General features: G+C 41.5%; 1 protein-coding gene across 2 annotated transcripts; it reads left to right on the plus strand.

The window, feature by feature from the left end:
- Positions 1–965: 965 nt before the first annotated feature.
- Positions 966–18,245, plus strand: LOC117567930 (streptococcal hemagglutinin). 2 transcript variants are annotated; one of them, XM_052004387.1, is made up of 9 exons: positions 966–1,088; positions 1,304–1,455; positions 6,371–7,148; positions 8,162–8,347; positions 8,449–9,761; positions 9,855–9,999; positions 12,884–13,174; positions 17,543–17,667; positions 17,739–18,245. In XM_052004387.1, the coding sequence occupies exons 3-9, from the start codon at positions 6,404–6,406 to the stop codon at positions 17,859–17,861; spliced, it is 2,928 nt and encodes a 975-aa protein (XP_051860347.1). In that variant the 5' UTR covers positions 966–1,088; positions 1,304–1,455; positions 6,371–6,403; the 3' UTR covers positions 17,862–18,245. The 2 variants fall into 2 exon arrangements, with proteins under 2 accessions (XP_051860347.1, XP_034104109.2); XM_034248218.2 differs by having other exon boundaries at positions 966–1,455.
- Positions 18,246–18,518: the final 273 nt, after the last annotated feature.

The following is an 18,518-nucleotide window of genomic DNA, read 5'->3' on the forward strand; positions in this document are numbered from 1 at the left end:
GCGACGTGGCTAAAAGCGAGAGCGAGAGAGGGGGCGAGAGAGAGAGGCGCCAAGTGAGCGAGAAGGGGAAAAGAGGGCTCATCAAAATTTCTTAATTTCTTGCCACGGAAGCTAGCAGAAAGTTACTTGCAGCACAGAGTGCACGATGTGCAGTTTGTTTTTGTTGCAAATATCTGACAATTAGATCAAAATTATGACGCTGTTAGTGCCATAAAGAAATTGCCTTTTCTTGGCTACCAGATGCTAGTTGGCAGTTGGCAGTTAACTTGCCACTCGATTGTTGCACGCTGCACGCTGCTCGCAAACAATAGATAGTTAAGGCCAGGAGATATTTTTATGTTTATGTTTATGTTTAGTATATGGCCACAGCATGGCATATGCGGCATTTAATGAGGCACGCTGCAACTGGTAACTGGCAATTGGCAATTGGCAACACGCTGCAATGCAGCCGGAAATGCGCACACACATATGAATGAGAATACAACTGCGAGTGTGTGTGTGCGACTAAAAAACATCAATGGAAAAATGCAAAATATAAGAATTGAAAATCATGGGCAACATCAGCTGTTCCACGCCAAGTTGCAAGCAAAGGCAGCAACTGCAACTGCAGCAGGTTTCATACACGCTCTCTCTCTCTCTCTCTCTGTCTGTCTCTTTGACAATTCTCTTTATCAATTTTTAAATTCAATAATATATTTAAATAAGTCCTGGCGAAGCAACAAGTAACAACCGCTTGCCAAAGTGTTGGCCAATTCTTAAATACCAAAACATTAACAACAGCCATCAACAACGTTCTCTCTGCTGCCGACATCTCTCTCTCACTCTGTTGCTCTTTCGCACACACTCTCTCTCTCTCTCTCTCTCTCCCTCGCTCACTCACTCTCCCGACCGACCCTCACTCATGCTGGCTCTTTTCCTACCTAAACGAGAACTTTGGTTTTCAAATTTCAGTCGGCTTTCGACCATCAGTTGGGGCGCACGTTTTTCACTTGCCCAAGGCGGACAGAAAACAAATTGAAAGTGTTCAAACTGTTTAAATTCTACAAAGTGTCTCGTGTGTGTTGCGTTGCGTTAAGTTCGCCAGAAGTGTAAATATCGTGTGCAAATACAAAACGCTAAATTTGTTTATCACCATTCAATCAATTTTCTTGCAATTTCATTTCGATATTATTTTTAACTTGTGCTTCGTTTGGTCGATGTGAAATTTTAACGTTAAGCATAAATCGCATAATTTATTGCCAAGCTATGCAGTTTACTTAAGTTATTGCTTTTTAATTTATTTAATTGCAATTCAAATCAAAAGGTGTAAATCAATATTGAAATGACTGTTTTCAAACACTGAATAAACAAACAATTACGGAGTGCGAATTTCATTGCGAATTTCTTTGTGAATTTTAAATTACAAAATTATAGAAATTTTGCTGAATTACTTGACAACAATTACAGCGGAAAAAGGTAAGGCATTTTATATTCTACTTAACCGTGAAAACGTAAATAATTAATTTGCAAACAACAGTCAGATAATGGCTTTTATTTATTGCTTGTTTGCTAGAACATTAACTGAATGTTTACGATGCCTTAGAAAAGTGTCTGACAGCTTGAGTTGTTTGTTTAGCAGCTGAGACATCCGTTGCACTTTTCAGCTAAATGGCACAATTAAATGCATTTTCATTTCCCATTTAAATGCTGTAATAATGCACAAACCAAAAAAAAGATAACAACAAATATGAAAGAGAGTGTGTTTCCACGTAGAATTGCAAGTCTCAGACAATAACAAAATTCTTGCATAGTTGTCAACAAAATTATCGAAAGACTCAATAACAGATCCAATTACAAGTGCGACGATATTTATTTTCCTTCTGCTGCGTCGACGAGATGGTTTATTTCCTTTACTCAGTTCGCTGTTCGCCGTTCGATGCAGACGGAACAACAACAGCAGCAACTACAGCAACAACAACTGTTCTAAAGAGACAACACTTGAAGTAAACAACAATTTCACGCAACTAAGCGAGCAAATAACAACATCAATAGTAGAGTGACAAAATAATAAAAAAAAAAAAGAAAAGAGAAGCGAGTCTTGAACATCGAAATCGAAGAAAAAAGCGCGCGCTTTTCTAAACTTTCAAAGCAATTGCAAATCCTGCAGATTTCCTGTTTACTTCAGTTTGTTGTTGTTGTGGCTGTGGCTCTGGCTCTGCTTGGCTGCTGTTGGCGTTAATGAGGCGTTGTTGTCATTGACGTCTATGTGCATTAGATCACAGCGTTCTAACAGCAACAACAACAACAACAACAACGAGAGAAGAACAACAAATGTGTGCCCAGCACTTTGGAGTGTCGGTTTTCGGGCAACACTGCGTATGTGCAATGCAAACGAACGCGTGACGTTCGAGCGCAAAGAAAACAAACAGTTGCCCGAATGGATCACACAGTTCCAGACTCACATGATAGCAGCTGCAACAGCAGCAGCAACAACAGTAACAACAACCACATCAGCAACAACAACAGCTACGTATACGTATTTAGCTCTGGCTGCTGTGGGAGGCTCGCCTGATGCGCATACAAACAAACGAACACACACACACACACATGCATATACATGCACAATATGAGCCGGCATTGGCCAGCGGCAGCAGCGACGTCGTCGTCGTCGACGTCACTTTGGCTGCTGTCGTCGTTTGTCGGTTGACCGTTGTCGTCGCCGTCGTCGTCGTGTGGCTCTGCGGTCGTCGATTTGATTTGTTTTGTTTGGTTTGGTTTATGTATATTTATTGAAAATTTACTGCTTGCGTAACAAACGACGACGACGACGCTGCTGCGATAGTTGTTGCTGCTGCTGCTGCTGATGTGGTTGCTGGCAAATGCAAATGTGTATGCGTAAGTGGGCGGATTTCGGTTGACAGATAGGAGACGAGGTCGAGGCTGCGGGACTTTGAGTACTGGGCAACATTATCCAAATGTCATTAATCTCCTTCGAGCCGACAAAAACGACGAAAGTTGCCATTTGACACGCCGTTTACTTTAGCTTGATGAGTTTGCTGAAAGGAATTTCCTGTTATTCCTTAACCAAAAGTAAACGCATGACCACCAAGGCAACAAAAATAAAGGAAAACATTTCCTAAGAAGCTCGCGTGTGTTGTCCGAAACGATTTCATTTTGTTATTTATGAAACTGAAACTGAAAACGTAACTTAACGTTGCGTTGACCCTTTTTTCGGATTAAAAACCTTTTGCTGATCAACAACACAACGCAGACAGTCGCAATCGCAGAGTCACAGACCCCAAAAACCGAATCCCAGACCGCGACCCAGACCCAGACTGCGACTCAGTCTCCGTCTCCGTCTCAGACTCAGTCTCAATCGAAGTCAGCAGCAAAACTGCGAAGTGCGCTAAAAATAACTCAGGTCGACGGCGAGGTTGTTGGCGGGGTCTGTGTCTGTGTCTGTGCAGCGTTTTGCGTCGTCGTTTATTGCGCAATCGCGGCAACTTTGTGTGTGTTGCTGCCACAACCAGAAGCAGGAAGCACAGCGGCAAGATGGACCCAAATAGTATTGGGATTAGGTGAATCATTCAAATATTTTAAATCGCAATTTATGTTATGCGACTCGTGGTTGCTGCTGGCAACTGCAACACGGCAACTGCAACTGAATTGTGATACTTAATGAAATTTAGCACCATATTTGAAGGTTGCTTAAGTTTGGCCAGAGCTGCTGCATTTTGTTTTTTTTTTTTTTGTTGAGTGCAGTTGGTAGGATGCACTTGTTGCTGAAGTGCAGCAGCAGCAGCAGCAGCTGCAACAACAACAGCCACCACACAGCAACAGATACCAGAGGATGCAATTCAATACTAACAACAAAGTAGAAAAAAAAATATTTTTGATTTTTTTTTTGGTTTGCGAAAATCCAGAATAAATGCCCAAAAAACATGAAAACAGGTCTTTAAAGCGACGTCGGCCAACGGTCAAACTGCATCAAGAAAAAGGCTGGCTATATAAGAATATATATAGTGTGTGTATCTGTGTGTGTGTGTGCATTGTATGCGCTTGTATATGTGTGTGAGTGTGTTGTTATTGGGGTTTGGCAATGCAGTTGCTAAGCTTTGCCTGCTGCTGAGGTGAATGCATTTTATGCGGTTCTTGTTGTTGTGTTGTTGTTGCTGTTGTTGCTGCTGTTGTTGTTCCTTGAATTTTTGCTGCTGCTCTTGTCGTTTGCTGTGCTCCTTCAAACCTAATTTTTGCTGCAGTTTGCTGCTGCTGCCATCGAGGTTGCTGTTGTTGTTTTGTGAGGTGCTTTGTAAACTCAGTGGAATTTCAAGCATTTGAGCAGCACAACAACAACCACAACAACAGCAACGAAAAAAAAATAAACCTGGAGTACAGTAAACACTCGAAATTTATGCGCCAAGTGGCAGCGTGGCAGAGAGCCTTCATCTCCAGACGGTACCATATGACATGGAAAAACTAAATCAATAACAACAGACAAGCCGCAACGAAACCAAAACTCAGACTCAAGCTTCGAACTAAACTAAAAACGGAAAAAGGAAAAACGTGGAAAACAGCTACTATTACAACAATAACAACAACGACAACAACGACGAGAATTATCAAACCCACTGACTGCGTCGGGTCTAAAAATAGCCAAAGCGCTTTTGCACGAGGCACGACAGGAATGCAGCTCCAATGCAAGTGCAGCAACAGCCACAGCAACAGCTTCAGTCTAGAGAGTGCACAGACTGCACTCTCTATGTGTATGTGTGTGTGTGGTTGTAAGTGCAGACAGCGTCTGGCTGCCCAGGTTAACCTGGAAACGGCCAAGTCAAGCGACAGCCACAGCCACAGCGACTGCGATCGACAACCAAAATGAACAAACGACCAAGCAGCCATCATATAAAATGTCGCAATGCATGTTAACGCAATAATTTTCCATTTTTTGGAACCTCTTTTGCCCGCCTGCTGACTGCTGACTGCCGATATCCGAATGCCAAGTGCCAAGTGCCGATTGCCCATTGCCGACAGTTAACTGCTGACTGCTGGTTGCTGGCTGCTGGCTGCACGCGTGTTCTGGTCATGAACATGAACCATGACGCAGTAGGTCATTAATTGTTTACAAGGAAATGTGCAATGTCTGGCAAGGCACACACACACACAAACACACACACACACACACGCAGAGCGAACAGCATTTCTTGAGTTCATTTCTCTACTGTTGATGGGGCTAATTTCTGATAGGTAGCTGCCTCGAGGCAGCTGCTCTTAGCATTGAGTTCTCTCTCTCTCTCTCTTTCTCTCTGCCTCTCTCGATCTCTCATTCAGGTGGATGAAAAGGCATTGACAATACTCGTTGTGGTTGTTGCTTGGCCTCAAGGACGTTAACAAGTTGGCCAAATTAGGATGCTTTAGTTAACTAACAGCCGCTTGCACAAGTCACACTCCAGTCACGTTTCGTTTCGCTGCAATTGTTGCATGTCGCTGCCTTCGTCTGTCCTCCTGTCGCTCCGTCTCTCTGTCTCTCCGTCTGTCTGTCAGTCTGTCTATCGAGCTCTGCTCTGGCTGTCTGCATATGTTGGCTTGAGCACGTCCTTAATGTCGTGACGATGACGGGAGCAGCCAAAATAAAACAAATGCCAAACTAGCGCGACAAACAAAATGCAAGTCACAGACACACACACACACACACACACACACACACACACACACACACACACACACACACACTGCTGAAGAGGCAGCGATGGTTGTGGAGATGAAGAAGGAGACGTAAGCGGAGGCAGCTGGAGACAAACGCGATTGCATTATGCGCCAAACCTACCAAAGCTCGCGAACCTGCCTCTGATGTCTGTCTGTCCGTCTGTCTGTCTGTCTGTCTGTCTGTCGGCTTGTCTGCGACGTAGCTGGGGCACATTGCAGACAACAACGATGACAGCGGAGACGACGACGACAGCCACAGCCACATTCAGAGTCAGAGGCAGAGCAACAGCAACAGCAACAGCAAACGGCAAGAGCAACAGGTTCTTTATTTTTAGTAGTCGCATTTTGAAAACCGCCTGCTCAATGTCAACTCAACGTTTCAGACTTAATTGTTGCTTCTTTGCTGTATTTTTTGTACAACAAATTCTTTGTGCTTGACTGTCTTGACTGTTGCAATGGTTGTTGTTGTTGATGTTGTTGTTGTTGCTGTTGCTGGAGTTGCATCATGCTGCTTGAAGCATGTGCTTCATTCAAGTGCTTGTTGCAGCTCCTCTTCTCTTCTCGATCTACAGTCGACTCCCTCCTAACATTGCTTCTAAAATACTTGTGTGTTGTGGATTATTTAATTGAAATTTCTTACGTATGCATTGTTTTTTAATTCTTTCTCTCTTTCTCTTTTGCTCTGCAGCAATCGTCGTCAATCGTTGTCGTTTGCCTTGTCATGCTGCAGCATCAAACAAACAGTCAGAACAATTTGACATTTCTAAAATCAAATTACAAATATAAGCGCAGAAACATTCTGACAATGCGCGCACTTCCTGCCTGTTGCGTAGCTCGTACACCAAACCAATTAGCGGCAACATTGTCAAAGACGGATCTGAAGACGTCAGCAGCAACAGCAACAGTAACAACAACAACAACCATTGCTCGCAAATGTAGCACAATTCTAAGTTTATTTATAGTAATCATATGGAAGGTTTTGCAAGCAGCAGCCAATTGCTGCCTGCGCTATGCTGGCCGCATTATTGCCAATGCCGATGATCATGAGAATGCGTATGCGTATGTGTTTGGCCATGACCATGACGTCAATGCGACCGCAGTGAGACATCTACAACTGGTAGCATTTCCACAATCGCACTCACATTCACACTCACACTCACATACACGCACTACGCACGCTGAGGATGACGCTAATGACGAGGTGTCAACGGCACGTGAACAACAGCAGCAGCAACAACATCAACTACAGCAGCAACATTTATCTAGTTCTAGTCTACAAAAGAGCAGCAACAGCCTGACGACAACAGCAGCAGTAGCAACTACAACAGCAACAGCAGCAACTACAACAGCAGCAACATCATCAGCGACAACAACAACTAGAGTCGTGATGTTGTCGGCGGCCAAGTCTAGACTGCCATTGATGACTTTGTTAATTGCATTGCTGCTGAGCATGCGTCTCACATCGGGTAAGTAACTGTCAATGAGCATCAGGCCAGATACTAGATACAAGCTCACTCAGATACATTCCATTTCATTTCATTCTTTGCTTTACTCACTCCCAGACCGTCTTCATTCAAAAAATTAAAATAATCGCCTCCAGTGGTCGTAAAACCTACTCGAATCATATTAAAGTGGCGCCAGCTTGCCAATTTACGAGTACTCACACTCACACACACTCACACTCATTGCCGGCTCGATCGTTTTAAGTACTCATATTTTTCGCTTACTCGCCTCGTTTGTTTGTCTATTCTTTTTTTTTTTGTTCCGCGAATATTTGCCTAAAAAATGTGACACATTTTATCCCAAAATGACGCAATTTTTCACAGCATTCACAACATATTTGTTTATCCCATTTGCCAAAAATTAATTTGAAACGAATTCTTTTTAGTGGAGGGAACAAGAATACTATAAAAGCTTAAAAAGAAAGAATGAAATATTAAATATGCTTTTAATAACGTTTTGTCTTTTATCCTAGTCCCCATTCATCTCTCTGTACAGGAAATAGTTGTCAACACAATTTTGTTAATAGTTTCATCTTAAGTCTTTCAACAATTCATCATTAATATTAGAAGTACATGTTTCTGAAATTGTGTTTGTGTGTTTAGCGGATGTTGTCATTATAAGAGTGTATTCATATTTTGGCAAACTTTATAGCCGATCAACTTACTTTTGGGACAGCAGCCATAAAATTTGCTGGCAGCCCAAATACTTTATGCACGTGTTCATATCCTACTGATTGTTCATTGTAGATTCATATATAAAAATTGGATAAATTAATAAATTCATTGAATTAAAGAATTCATTGTAAAAAAAGAGTTGCAATGCATCTATACTATTATTTCTTTTCGCATTCTCATTCATTACAATCATAGATATAATTTCTCATCTGATTAAACTCTCAACTGTAGCTTGATTTCTTGTCACATATATCATATTTGACAAATGAGTTAATTGTATTATTGTATTTCTTTTTCAAAAGCTGGCACCTGCTGGCAAACGCATCTTGGCAGCGGGAAATGCAATAAAATCTTTTCCACCAACATCACAAAATCTGATTGCTGCGGCGTCAGCCAGACATTCTCCTACACGGATCGCGAACTGAGCAGTGTGGAGTATTTCTTTGCCACAGCCATTGGAGGTGGCGTTGAGTGTGCGCCATGCATAGGTAAGCTTAATCGAAATAGTACAAATTAATTAAGTTAGCCGATGTATTCTAGCAGTAACTTAAAATCATTGTATTCTGTTTTGAATTTGCCATATTTAAAGAGAGTTGCAAGGGCTTTAAATGTGGGCCAAACAAAAAGTGCGTGAAACGCAAAGGAAGGCCCAAATGTGTGTGTGCACCTGAATGTGGTGCAACACTGCGGCGCAAGCATCAGCTGCAACAGCAACAGCTGCAGCAGCAACAACATCACAATGTTGCCGAGCAACAGTCATGGCAACCACCGAAATCATCAGCGCTGTTGTTGTCCGCAATGCCGCCGCGTGGCTCACGTAGTCTAATTAGTGAAATTACAAATGCCAATTTAGGTTTAGATGGCGCCAAACGTCAAAGCGAAAGCAGCAGCAACAACAGCAGCAACAACAACAACAGCAACGGTACTGATAACCAAAGAAATCAACTGCAAGAGAAGCCAATGCCAATGCCAAAGCGAACCAGTCGTCGAAGGGGGATGCTGGGCGAAACGAAACACAGAAGACTTTTGATTATAGACAGCAGCAGCAGCAGCAATTTGCAAGAGCAGCCGACAACCAGACGATTGCATATGGAGGGCAACGGCAACAGCAACGGCGGCAGAGTGCAGATGCAGATAAAAGCGGAGAGGGAGACGGAATGGGAGAAAGAGTTGGAGATGGAGAGATTGGCGCCGATACGGGGCTACGATCGTCGCAGACATAGAAAAAATAACAGCAGCAGCAACAACAACAACAACAACAACAGCAGCAGCAGCAGTAACAACAATGGCAAACACTTAACAAGATCAATGACGACGCTAACGTCGACAACAACAACAACAGCGTTGAAGGTGACGGCGACGGCGACAGGAGCCAATGACTCGTCGTCCACGACGCCTGCGCAGACAGCTCAGTCTAGACACAAGTTGGCAAATGCTAATGAACCCGCCAACGACATTAACAGACAGCAGCAGCAGCAACTGCAGCAGAAAGACAATGCTCCAGCTCGAGTCAGACACCAACATCAGCAGCAGCAGCAGCAGCAGCAGCTTGCTCCAAATCACGAACAACAATACGACAATGGATCGCAGCAGCGCAGGCATAAGCATAAGCACAACCACAAGGATAAGCCGCACGCAGCAGCAACAGAAACAGCAGCAGCAGCAGAAGGCATATTGCTGACAGCGAATACCACAATGTCTGGGTCTGGGTCTGAGTCTGGGACTGGGTCTGGGTCTGGGACTGGCGCACGTCGTCGTCTGTATCTGGCTGAACACGGAAGTGAAACGGCTGCGTCATCGGGCACGAGCAGCGGCAGCAGCAGCAGCAGCAGCAACAGCCACTTGGCTAATACCGATGATTTAACATTTCTGGCTGGAATTTATGAGGCTGCGCCAATGGTGGTAAGTGAGCAAAGCATTGCATACTCTTTAGGGCAGCAGCAGCAGCAGCCGAACACTTTGCCTCATTCTGCCACTTCTTATTCTCACCAACAGCAACAGCAGCAGCAGCAACAACACCACACAAATCCGGTTTGTGGCAATGATGGTCGCACCTACAACACTGAATGCCAGCTGCGCAAACGTGCCTGCCGCACCAACAACGCCCAACTTGAGGTCGCCTATCGCGGCCACTGCAAGAGTGAGTATCGCAATCGCAATCGCTATCAGTATATTAAGTACAATAAGTATGAATGTGAGTCTGAGTCTGAGAAACAATTTTGTGTGCAATTTTAGCTACGCCTTTAGTGCGCTTTACCTCATTTGCACTTAGCTGCCACAGTATGTTACATTTAAAAGCGACAGCTTTTGCGACAAAATGTAAAAAACTAAAAAACTTTTACCTACATTAATTACCAAATCTTACTAACTTTTCCATATCCAACATTTATAAAGAAACATTCTTGTTGAACCAAATTTATTTTGCTTAAAGGTCAAACCTAATAAAACAAGTAAGAAAGCTAGAATCCAGTATGCTCGACTGTGATATACCCGCTTCCCATTTTTTAAACACCATATTGTAAAAATATACCAAATTAATATATCGAAAAAAAAATTGCTATACAGAAATATTTCTTACGTAACTTATAAAATTTATATCTAATCGCAGACACATTTTCAGGAATCTTAAATACTGTAGTTATTGTACCGAAGACCCCTGCTTCAACATTTTTAATGTAAATGCGTAGTTGGTATCTCACACTTGAACATATTTGATTGTACGTTTCTTACTTATTTCAATTTACATTTAAAGATTTATTAACTAATTAAGCTAGTAGGGAACATTACAGGGCACATTTTTTGGGCCAAACCTCAAGCTTATATGAAAACTAATTTATGATTATTCATTTCAAAACTTATCATTTTGCCGCTTAACTTTCTGTTTTGTTTCTTATTGAGGCCAAACAAAAAATCGTTTGCATATGTTTCGTTTAAATTTTAGTCCGTTAAAGGAGATGTAGGTTATTTTGTTAGGAATTTAACTCATGTGTTATATATGTCAGTGTATTCTCAGTTATAGCTTTGAGAGTTTGCGTGCCAAAAACACAGCGGCGCCGCAATTAGATTAGATGACAAATTATTGCACATTTCAATTACGGCCAACAAGTTGTCGCCGCCAATGCATTGCACTGAAATCAAGCAATCAACTGCTCAACCGATCAACTGATCAACTGGACACACTGTTCGCATAGCAACCTAATGGTTTTTTCGCCCGATCAATGGACCGTGCCATCGAGAGCTGTTTGGCTATTTTTTTTTTTGCACACACTCCCCGCTCACCGCTGGCGAATGTTGTGTAATAATTTAATGATACAGGAAGCACTCGCAAACATGCTCAAATGATCAATAAAAATGTACAAGAACGATGAGGAGAGCCAACTGTTTGCACGGCCAAAAGAACTTGTTGGATTAGCCGCAAGCGGCGCACCGCCTGTCGCTTGTTGTTGCTGCTTGCCAGACATAAAACGGCAACGACAGTGGCAGGCAACAGCAACACCAACAACAACAACAACATCGTCAGCAAGCAACCAAGCATCTAATGTTGGCGCGTGCCAATGACGACAAACAGCAGCTTCAGCTTCAGCTCCAGCTTCGACTTTAGCTGCAGCCTCAGTTTCAGATCTGTGGAATGTGCAATCTGCAATCGGCAATCTTGACTGTGGCTATTGGCTGTGGCAATGCAGATCTGTTGCCAGCAAACGGCAACAGCAACGCCTTCAATGCGACTTTCTTGCTCGTAATTTTGTGCAGAAAAATGAATGCGATTTCTTTGCTCTCTTCTGGTTGCTGCTGCTGATGCTGCTGCTGCTGCGTGTGTCACGATTGGCGCCAAGGCGTTTCAACGGGCCATGTGCACTGATAAATTTGACAGTTTATAGCTGTGCGGATAAAAACATCTATACACACACACAAACTCGAATGTGTGGTTGTGCATTCAAGTGTTCAAGCGTGCATTTTTGGGCGCTAATCAATGAAATTGGCAACAGTTTTTATTTATAGAACAATCACACAAAACACATGTCATGGCGTCAATATTGCAAGGGCAAACTGATTTTGCCTAAAAATACATGGCATTTGGTATTCGAAATAGTAATTTTGTGAATATGATCTCAGATTTGCATGTAAAAATATGGCACTTAAAGAGAAAGTTGCAAAAGCATGCGACAGCATTTAAAGGCACATATTTTAAGAAGTCATTAAAAAAGGAATTTCTGAGGTATTCAATTTAGTTAACCAATGAAAATTATACCCATTAACAATAATAAAATAAAAAAGTAAGAAATAAAACTACTTTTATCTCAAATGCAAACTTTGAATATATGTTAAATATTAATAATAAAAGTTGAAGAACTACATTCGAAATATAAGAAAGTAGTCAAAATAAATCAGATTAATAGCCAAAGCAGCTAAGACTCCTTTGCAGTAGGCGTGATTTTCCAATTTTTCCATTTTTCTCGCAACTGAATTGTTAGTAATCATAAATACGATAGTTATTATTGGCTGTGCCAAAATTCTAGCTTTAAAATTACGTCGATCTGCATTCAAACTTAACAAGTGCTGTTGAGAAAAAAAGCTTAAAACGTAAATGTAAATTATTTAATGAAATATTCATTCAATATTACTATTTATTTCTCTTGCATTTTAAAAATTGCTTAAGATTAATAGTGCCATATTAAATTCATTCAAGAAAACTATTATTAAACTTACGTTGCTCACATTTCATTTAAAGATTGCTTAAGTTAATATCATATTCAGACAAAAATATGTAGAACTTATTTCCCAAGATTACTCTTAAGTAACAAATTAAACATAATTCACAACATTCATTAAAAACCTTTTACTTGGAAATCAGTTTACTTTTATCAATAATCTTAAAATCGTTTTTTAATATAGTGCAGTTAAAAAGTAATTTCCTTGCCATTCAATCTGACCTTGTTTGTGCACTCACTCTGCCATAATATTATTGCAATCAAATTGATTTCACATACCACTATAATTTAATTAAATTTTTCGCATCCTTGCAGCCAGCTGCAATGGCGTTCAATGTGTGAACGGACTGACTTGTGTGGAGGATCAGTACATGATGCCACATTGCATAGTATGCAAAATTGATTGCCCCTGGGACGATGATGATGATGTTGATGATGAGAGTGCTGCATACGATCTGGATAGCGATGAGGAGAAGTCGCAGCGGCAGCAGCGACGGGCGGTGTGCGGGGTGGATGGCAAAACATACAGGAGCACTTGTGATATAAATCGCATGATTTGCAAAATTGGACGATCAATTGCTGTGGCGTATCCGGGACCGTGTCGAGGTATGTAATTTTTACGTATTGGAATCGTATTCGAATTCCTACTCGCAAGTATTTTGATGATTGTTGATTGATAAGCTTTTAAAAGTCAGTTCGATGCCGTTTTACTGGTGGTTTGGACAAATTATTGCCAGCAATTGCAGTTTGCTGCTTGCCTCTTGTTATTGCAATTGCAACTATATGTTGCTGTTGCTGTGGCTGCTGTTATCCATGTGGTTGTTGGTAACGTAAGCGGCCGTGCAAATTTAACAACAATCAACGCGAAACCGCAATTTTGCATTTGATTGACTTGGCTTGGCTGAAGTTTCAAGTCAACTTTGCAACCACAAGTTGTTGTCATAGCTGTGTTGCTTGTGTGTCGCTGTCGCTGTCGCACTGTTGTCTGCTGTTTGCTGTCTGCAACTGCCGAGCCATATTAAGTTGCTCTCGGTGTTTGTTGGCTGAAATTGCTACATTTGCTTATACGGTTCCATGATTGCCAGCAATTTGATTAGCCAGTTGCTGTTGTTGTTGTTGCAGTTGCTGCCGCAGCTGCTCTTGTTATTGTTACTGTTGTTGTTGTTGTCGCTGTCAGCATTGGTCTACATTGAGTGGTGTGTGCTTCCACAACAACGACGATGGGTCTCGGCATAATTCATGCTTATTAATTTTGTGGTTACAATGCGATTGATCAACTCCGATTTCCAATTAATTACATGCAAAACAGACGCTGCAGCCGCTGACCGCCCACAATCAAATGTTGCCGTTGTCGCTGTTGTTGTTATTCGTGTTGTTGTTGTTGTTGTTGCATCTCAGTCATTGTCGTTTGTCGTTGTTGCCGCCTTGGTGTCAGTCTCCGAGCCAATTAAAGGCGTGGCGGGTGTTGCATTCTCGCGCGCCATATCTACACATATCTGGCAAACTGACACACACACACAGACAGACAGACGGACAGACAGACAGACAGACGGACAGACAGACGAGTGACCAAACTGGTTTAGTGTGTCATAGGCGGCTGCCGGCTGCAATTGCGTGCTAATTGCAGTGTTTTGTTGCAAATTACAGCCTGTAATTAATGTTAAAAAGTAACTGAAAACAAAAACAAAAACTAAAAAAGGAAAACTACTTAACAACCAAGCGCAGCTGCTCGCTTAAATTCTCCACAGCCACATCCACATCCACATCGAACTGCAGCAATTACAAACATAATACTGACTTAATAGCAGCTTTGTCCATTTTCTATTCACTCTTTTGCTTTGATTAGCATGTGCCAAATTCATTTGTTGTAAGCAAATACGTGGGCTAATCAATTAAACCATTTAGACATTCGATTCCTAAAGTGCTAACTGCTTGATTGTCAATCGGTATTTAGTAGTTGCAATGACAACTGCAATGGACGACTAAAGTAAGCATTACGCTAAAGTTAAGCACCTTAAATTACAGAATGAAAATCAGCCATTAAGTGAACATTTTGTAGTGCAGCTTAAGTAATAAATTTTCTTTTAAAAATTATTAAAACGTGGTGTGGTTTAAAATCTTGATTAAAATCATGAAACAAGATGGTGTCAAAATTGAACTAATTTTAAAAAAATTAGATTACCCAATCTTGAATTGCAAGATTATAATCTTGTTTTAATAATAGAAAAATCTCAAAATTGATCCAAGAATGCGAAATCATAATCAAGATTAAACAATGATTTGATTTAGATTGTTTAAAATAGATAAAAAAAAAGTCTTAGAATGCAAATTTAGTATAAAAATCTTGATTGAAGATTTTTTCAATCTAAAAATCATAGTGCAAGATAGTTTTTTTGTAAGATTGAAAAAGTCTTAAATCAATATTGGTAATCTTCTTTTCCATCTAGATTTCTTTCTCTCTGTGTGTATACTTACTTTTAATTACAGTTAGCCCAAACAAGTTCGACACATTTTCTTTCATTTATTGAGAGTTTTGCATAAGATATAAAAATATAATAACTTCCACCAAATAATTCTTAATTTAATAGAAATTACACTAAGAAAATAACGAATTTGGACCAGCAGAATTGATGATATTTCTTATTTCTCATGCCAAAAATATAGTTATTTCTTGGTTTCTGTTCTCTTAGCTGTTAGAGCTATGATTGCGAGTGCCAGTGTGAGTGTGAGTGCTAAGCTACTTGTATTCAGACATATTCGTATTTATTTAGTGTGCGTGCAATAAATTCCTAAGAACATTGCCTTCGGCTGATTGTTGCTTTGGCCCCTTTAGCACGAGCTGTTTGCACGGTAGCCGGATATTAAAATAAATTAAGATCATTAACAATTATTCACTTTTGCTTTTAGCACTGCAGTGCGAGTGCGTGTGTGTGTTTAGTTGGCTGATGATCTTGGCATGAAGAGGGTACTCTTTTTTTTTTTTTGTTTTTGTGTTTTTGCCAGCTTCTGTTCAGTTCCTGCGCGTTGCTGCTCTGTCTGCTATTCCTCTTAGTGATTCAGGTTCTAGAGTCTGCTGCGGCTGCTGCAGTTGCTCTTTCCTCTGTCTGTGTCTTAATCTGCGTCTGTGTCCTCATCTGATAAAATAATGCATACACATAATCGTGTATAACTCTCTTTCTGGCTGCAGTGCGTGTGTCTTTATGCATTTTTTTTTTTGTTTTGTTTTGCTGTTGTTGGTTTTTAAGCATTTTATCTTTATGGTTAGTAAGTTTATGGTTTCCCCCCAACAAGAGCGTATGTGTGTGTGTGGCTGCTTTCACATAAACATTTGCTTGCCTCCCGATCGAGCCTATAAGCGAGAGCCCAAAAAGAGCAGACACATCTTCTTCTGCCGCCGCTGCCACGGAGTGTTGCCCCAAGAAATATGACTACACGTACAAGCCATTAAAAACGCCATTTTCGCGGCGACGACGACGCGCTGCAGAGGAGGGCAACACAGGTACTGTGATTGCAACTTTTGCTTGGTCTGGTCCCCTGTATACACACACACACACACACTCACACAGTTGTGTCCCCAACAACGACGTCACTTTCGTGTCTGGCTCAGCGTCCATTGCGTCTGGGCTGGCTGAAGTTTACGATCGTATTAAAATCACCTTAAACAACACGCAATACCAAAATGGCCAGACAGTCCAAGCCAAGGCAAGCCAAGCCAACCCAACGTGTGTTTGTATGTGACCCAAGAGCACGACGAATCTTTAGCCATGCCACACAATGTTGCAATGAGTTCCGCCCTCCCGCTAGCAGCAGCAGCAGCAACAACGGCGGCAGCAGCGTATCAGACGCGTCTACTGCTCTAACTCTGGCACTGAATGGAAACCGGCTGCAGCCAGTGGAGTCAGTGGAGTTGATTAAACCACGTCGACATAACAAATTACAGTTGGCTTGCATTGTGACGGCATTATCAGCTGAGGCAGCCAGGCCGCCAAGTCCGACATATCCATCACAATCAACAAGTGCAGCGACGAGGTGTGTCGCAGAATGGGAGCAGGCGACAACGTCGACAACGACGACAACAACCACAACAACGTGAACGGTTGGCAAGGCAAAAGGACGTTGCAGCCTACAGTAATAATTGGTAGTTGAAATTAATAAACGTTAACTGTTACGAATTGTGTGCAGCGGACGCATGCATCTGCAACTGCTGCAAAGTCTCTGCTTACAACTGCCGCGTTGACTGCTAAGCAATTGTGCACAACATTGCCCTCAAGGCAGTCTGCAACATTGTTGCCTCGACGCAAGATCATGTAAATGATATATGTCAGACACAAACACACACATACATACACATACACACACTCATCGTGGCGACTGCGTCGTTGAGTTGGCTGTGGCCACTTGTGGTACTTGCCACTTGGCTACCGTCTTGCGCATGTCAAGAAAGGGGCGGACTCTCTTCGTACATTGTTGTAGCTGTAGTTGCAGTTGCAGTTGCATGCAACGTGCGCCTGTGGTGTGAATAATGTGGCAGCGTTGAAAATTGCTGTGTGCTGTGTCTTGTGTTGCCTTGCGGCTTAACCGAACTCTGAACAACAAGGACAACACCCAATTTAAAAACGCCAAAACAGCTGTAAGCGCTCTTGAATAATGACAATAATCGAGAATGTTGCACATACAAATGTGCTGCCAATAAGTGAATAATTCTCTGCTATGATTGCAAGCGAAATATATTTCCGCGACATTAACAGAATTTCGCGACATTTCCAGCCTGCTGCTGCTGCTTCCTCTTAGTTAACGTAACAGCTGGCAAAGTTCAGGATCTGCACGAGGAGCCATTAAAGCAAAAACCTGAAATTGCCAGACGTAAAATGCAACGAAATATAATAAAAACAAGGCAAAAACTTAAGACTGTTTTAAATGTGTATGACTCGTAAACTGAAGTTTTGCTTTTTCTTCTCGATTTTTTTTTTGCAGCGGACCACGTCACCTGTGAGGACATCAAGTGCGGCCCAAAGGATACTTGCCTCATCGACCTGCGTACGCACATGCCACGTTGCGTCTCTTGTCGCTACAAATGCGCCCGCAAGCAGCAACGGACGGTGAGTAACAAGAACAGCAACAGCAACTGTTCAACTCGTAAAAACAAGCAACTCATTCATAATATTTATAGCAATTTCGGGCGGACAAAATCTGTGGCAACAACAATCACACGTATAACTCGTGGTGCGAGATGCGCAAGGATTCGTGTGCCACGGGCTATTTTATTGGCGTTCGATCGACGGGCGTCTGTTAGAACAAATTAGCAAAAATATAATTTCATAAAGCGATACATACATAACATACATACATACTACTATATAGCGCATTTCTGTGTAGTTCCAACATCCAAAGATTCTCGTTGTGCGTATAGCAAGCATAGATACATACATACATATATACAAATACGATTACATATATACACATACATATAACTACATATATACGATATTACTAAATGTCAAAGTATTAGCGCATTTCCGTTATTAACACTATTTCCATGAATCCATCCATCATCATCGTCGTCGTCGTCATCGTCATCGTTATCATCCACAGCACTGGCAACAACAACTTTAAGCACACCTATTGCAACGATTCGTATGTAAAATCGTCACACATTCGTGGCAACAAGAAAACCACATATCTTAAGAGGCTTTTGTATTAAACATAAACTAATTTATAATTTATACAAATTGATTGATTGGCACGCGCATCACTCTCTCACTCTCTTGTTCACCCGTATCAAGAGTTAAGCGAATGTATTTAATTTATTTATAACTCTAAATATACACACATTGTATGATTATTTTTTTTTGTCTTTTCACATTCAATGTATTTTGTTTATTGAGTGAAGCTATATTAATTAATTGACTGATAGCTTAACCACATATAGCAAGATCTTCTAATTATATAA

The sequence above is a fragment of the Drosophila albomicans genome, chromosome 3 (genome assembly GCF_009650485.2).
Source record: "Drosophila albomicans strain 15112-1751.03 chromosome 3, ASM965048v2, whole genome shotgun sequence".
NCBI lineage: Eukaryota > Metazoa > Arthropoda > Insecta > Diptera > Drosophilidae > Drosophila > Drosophila albomicans.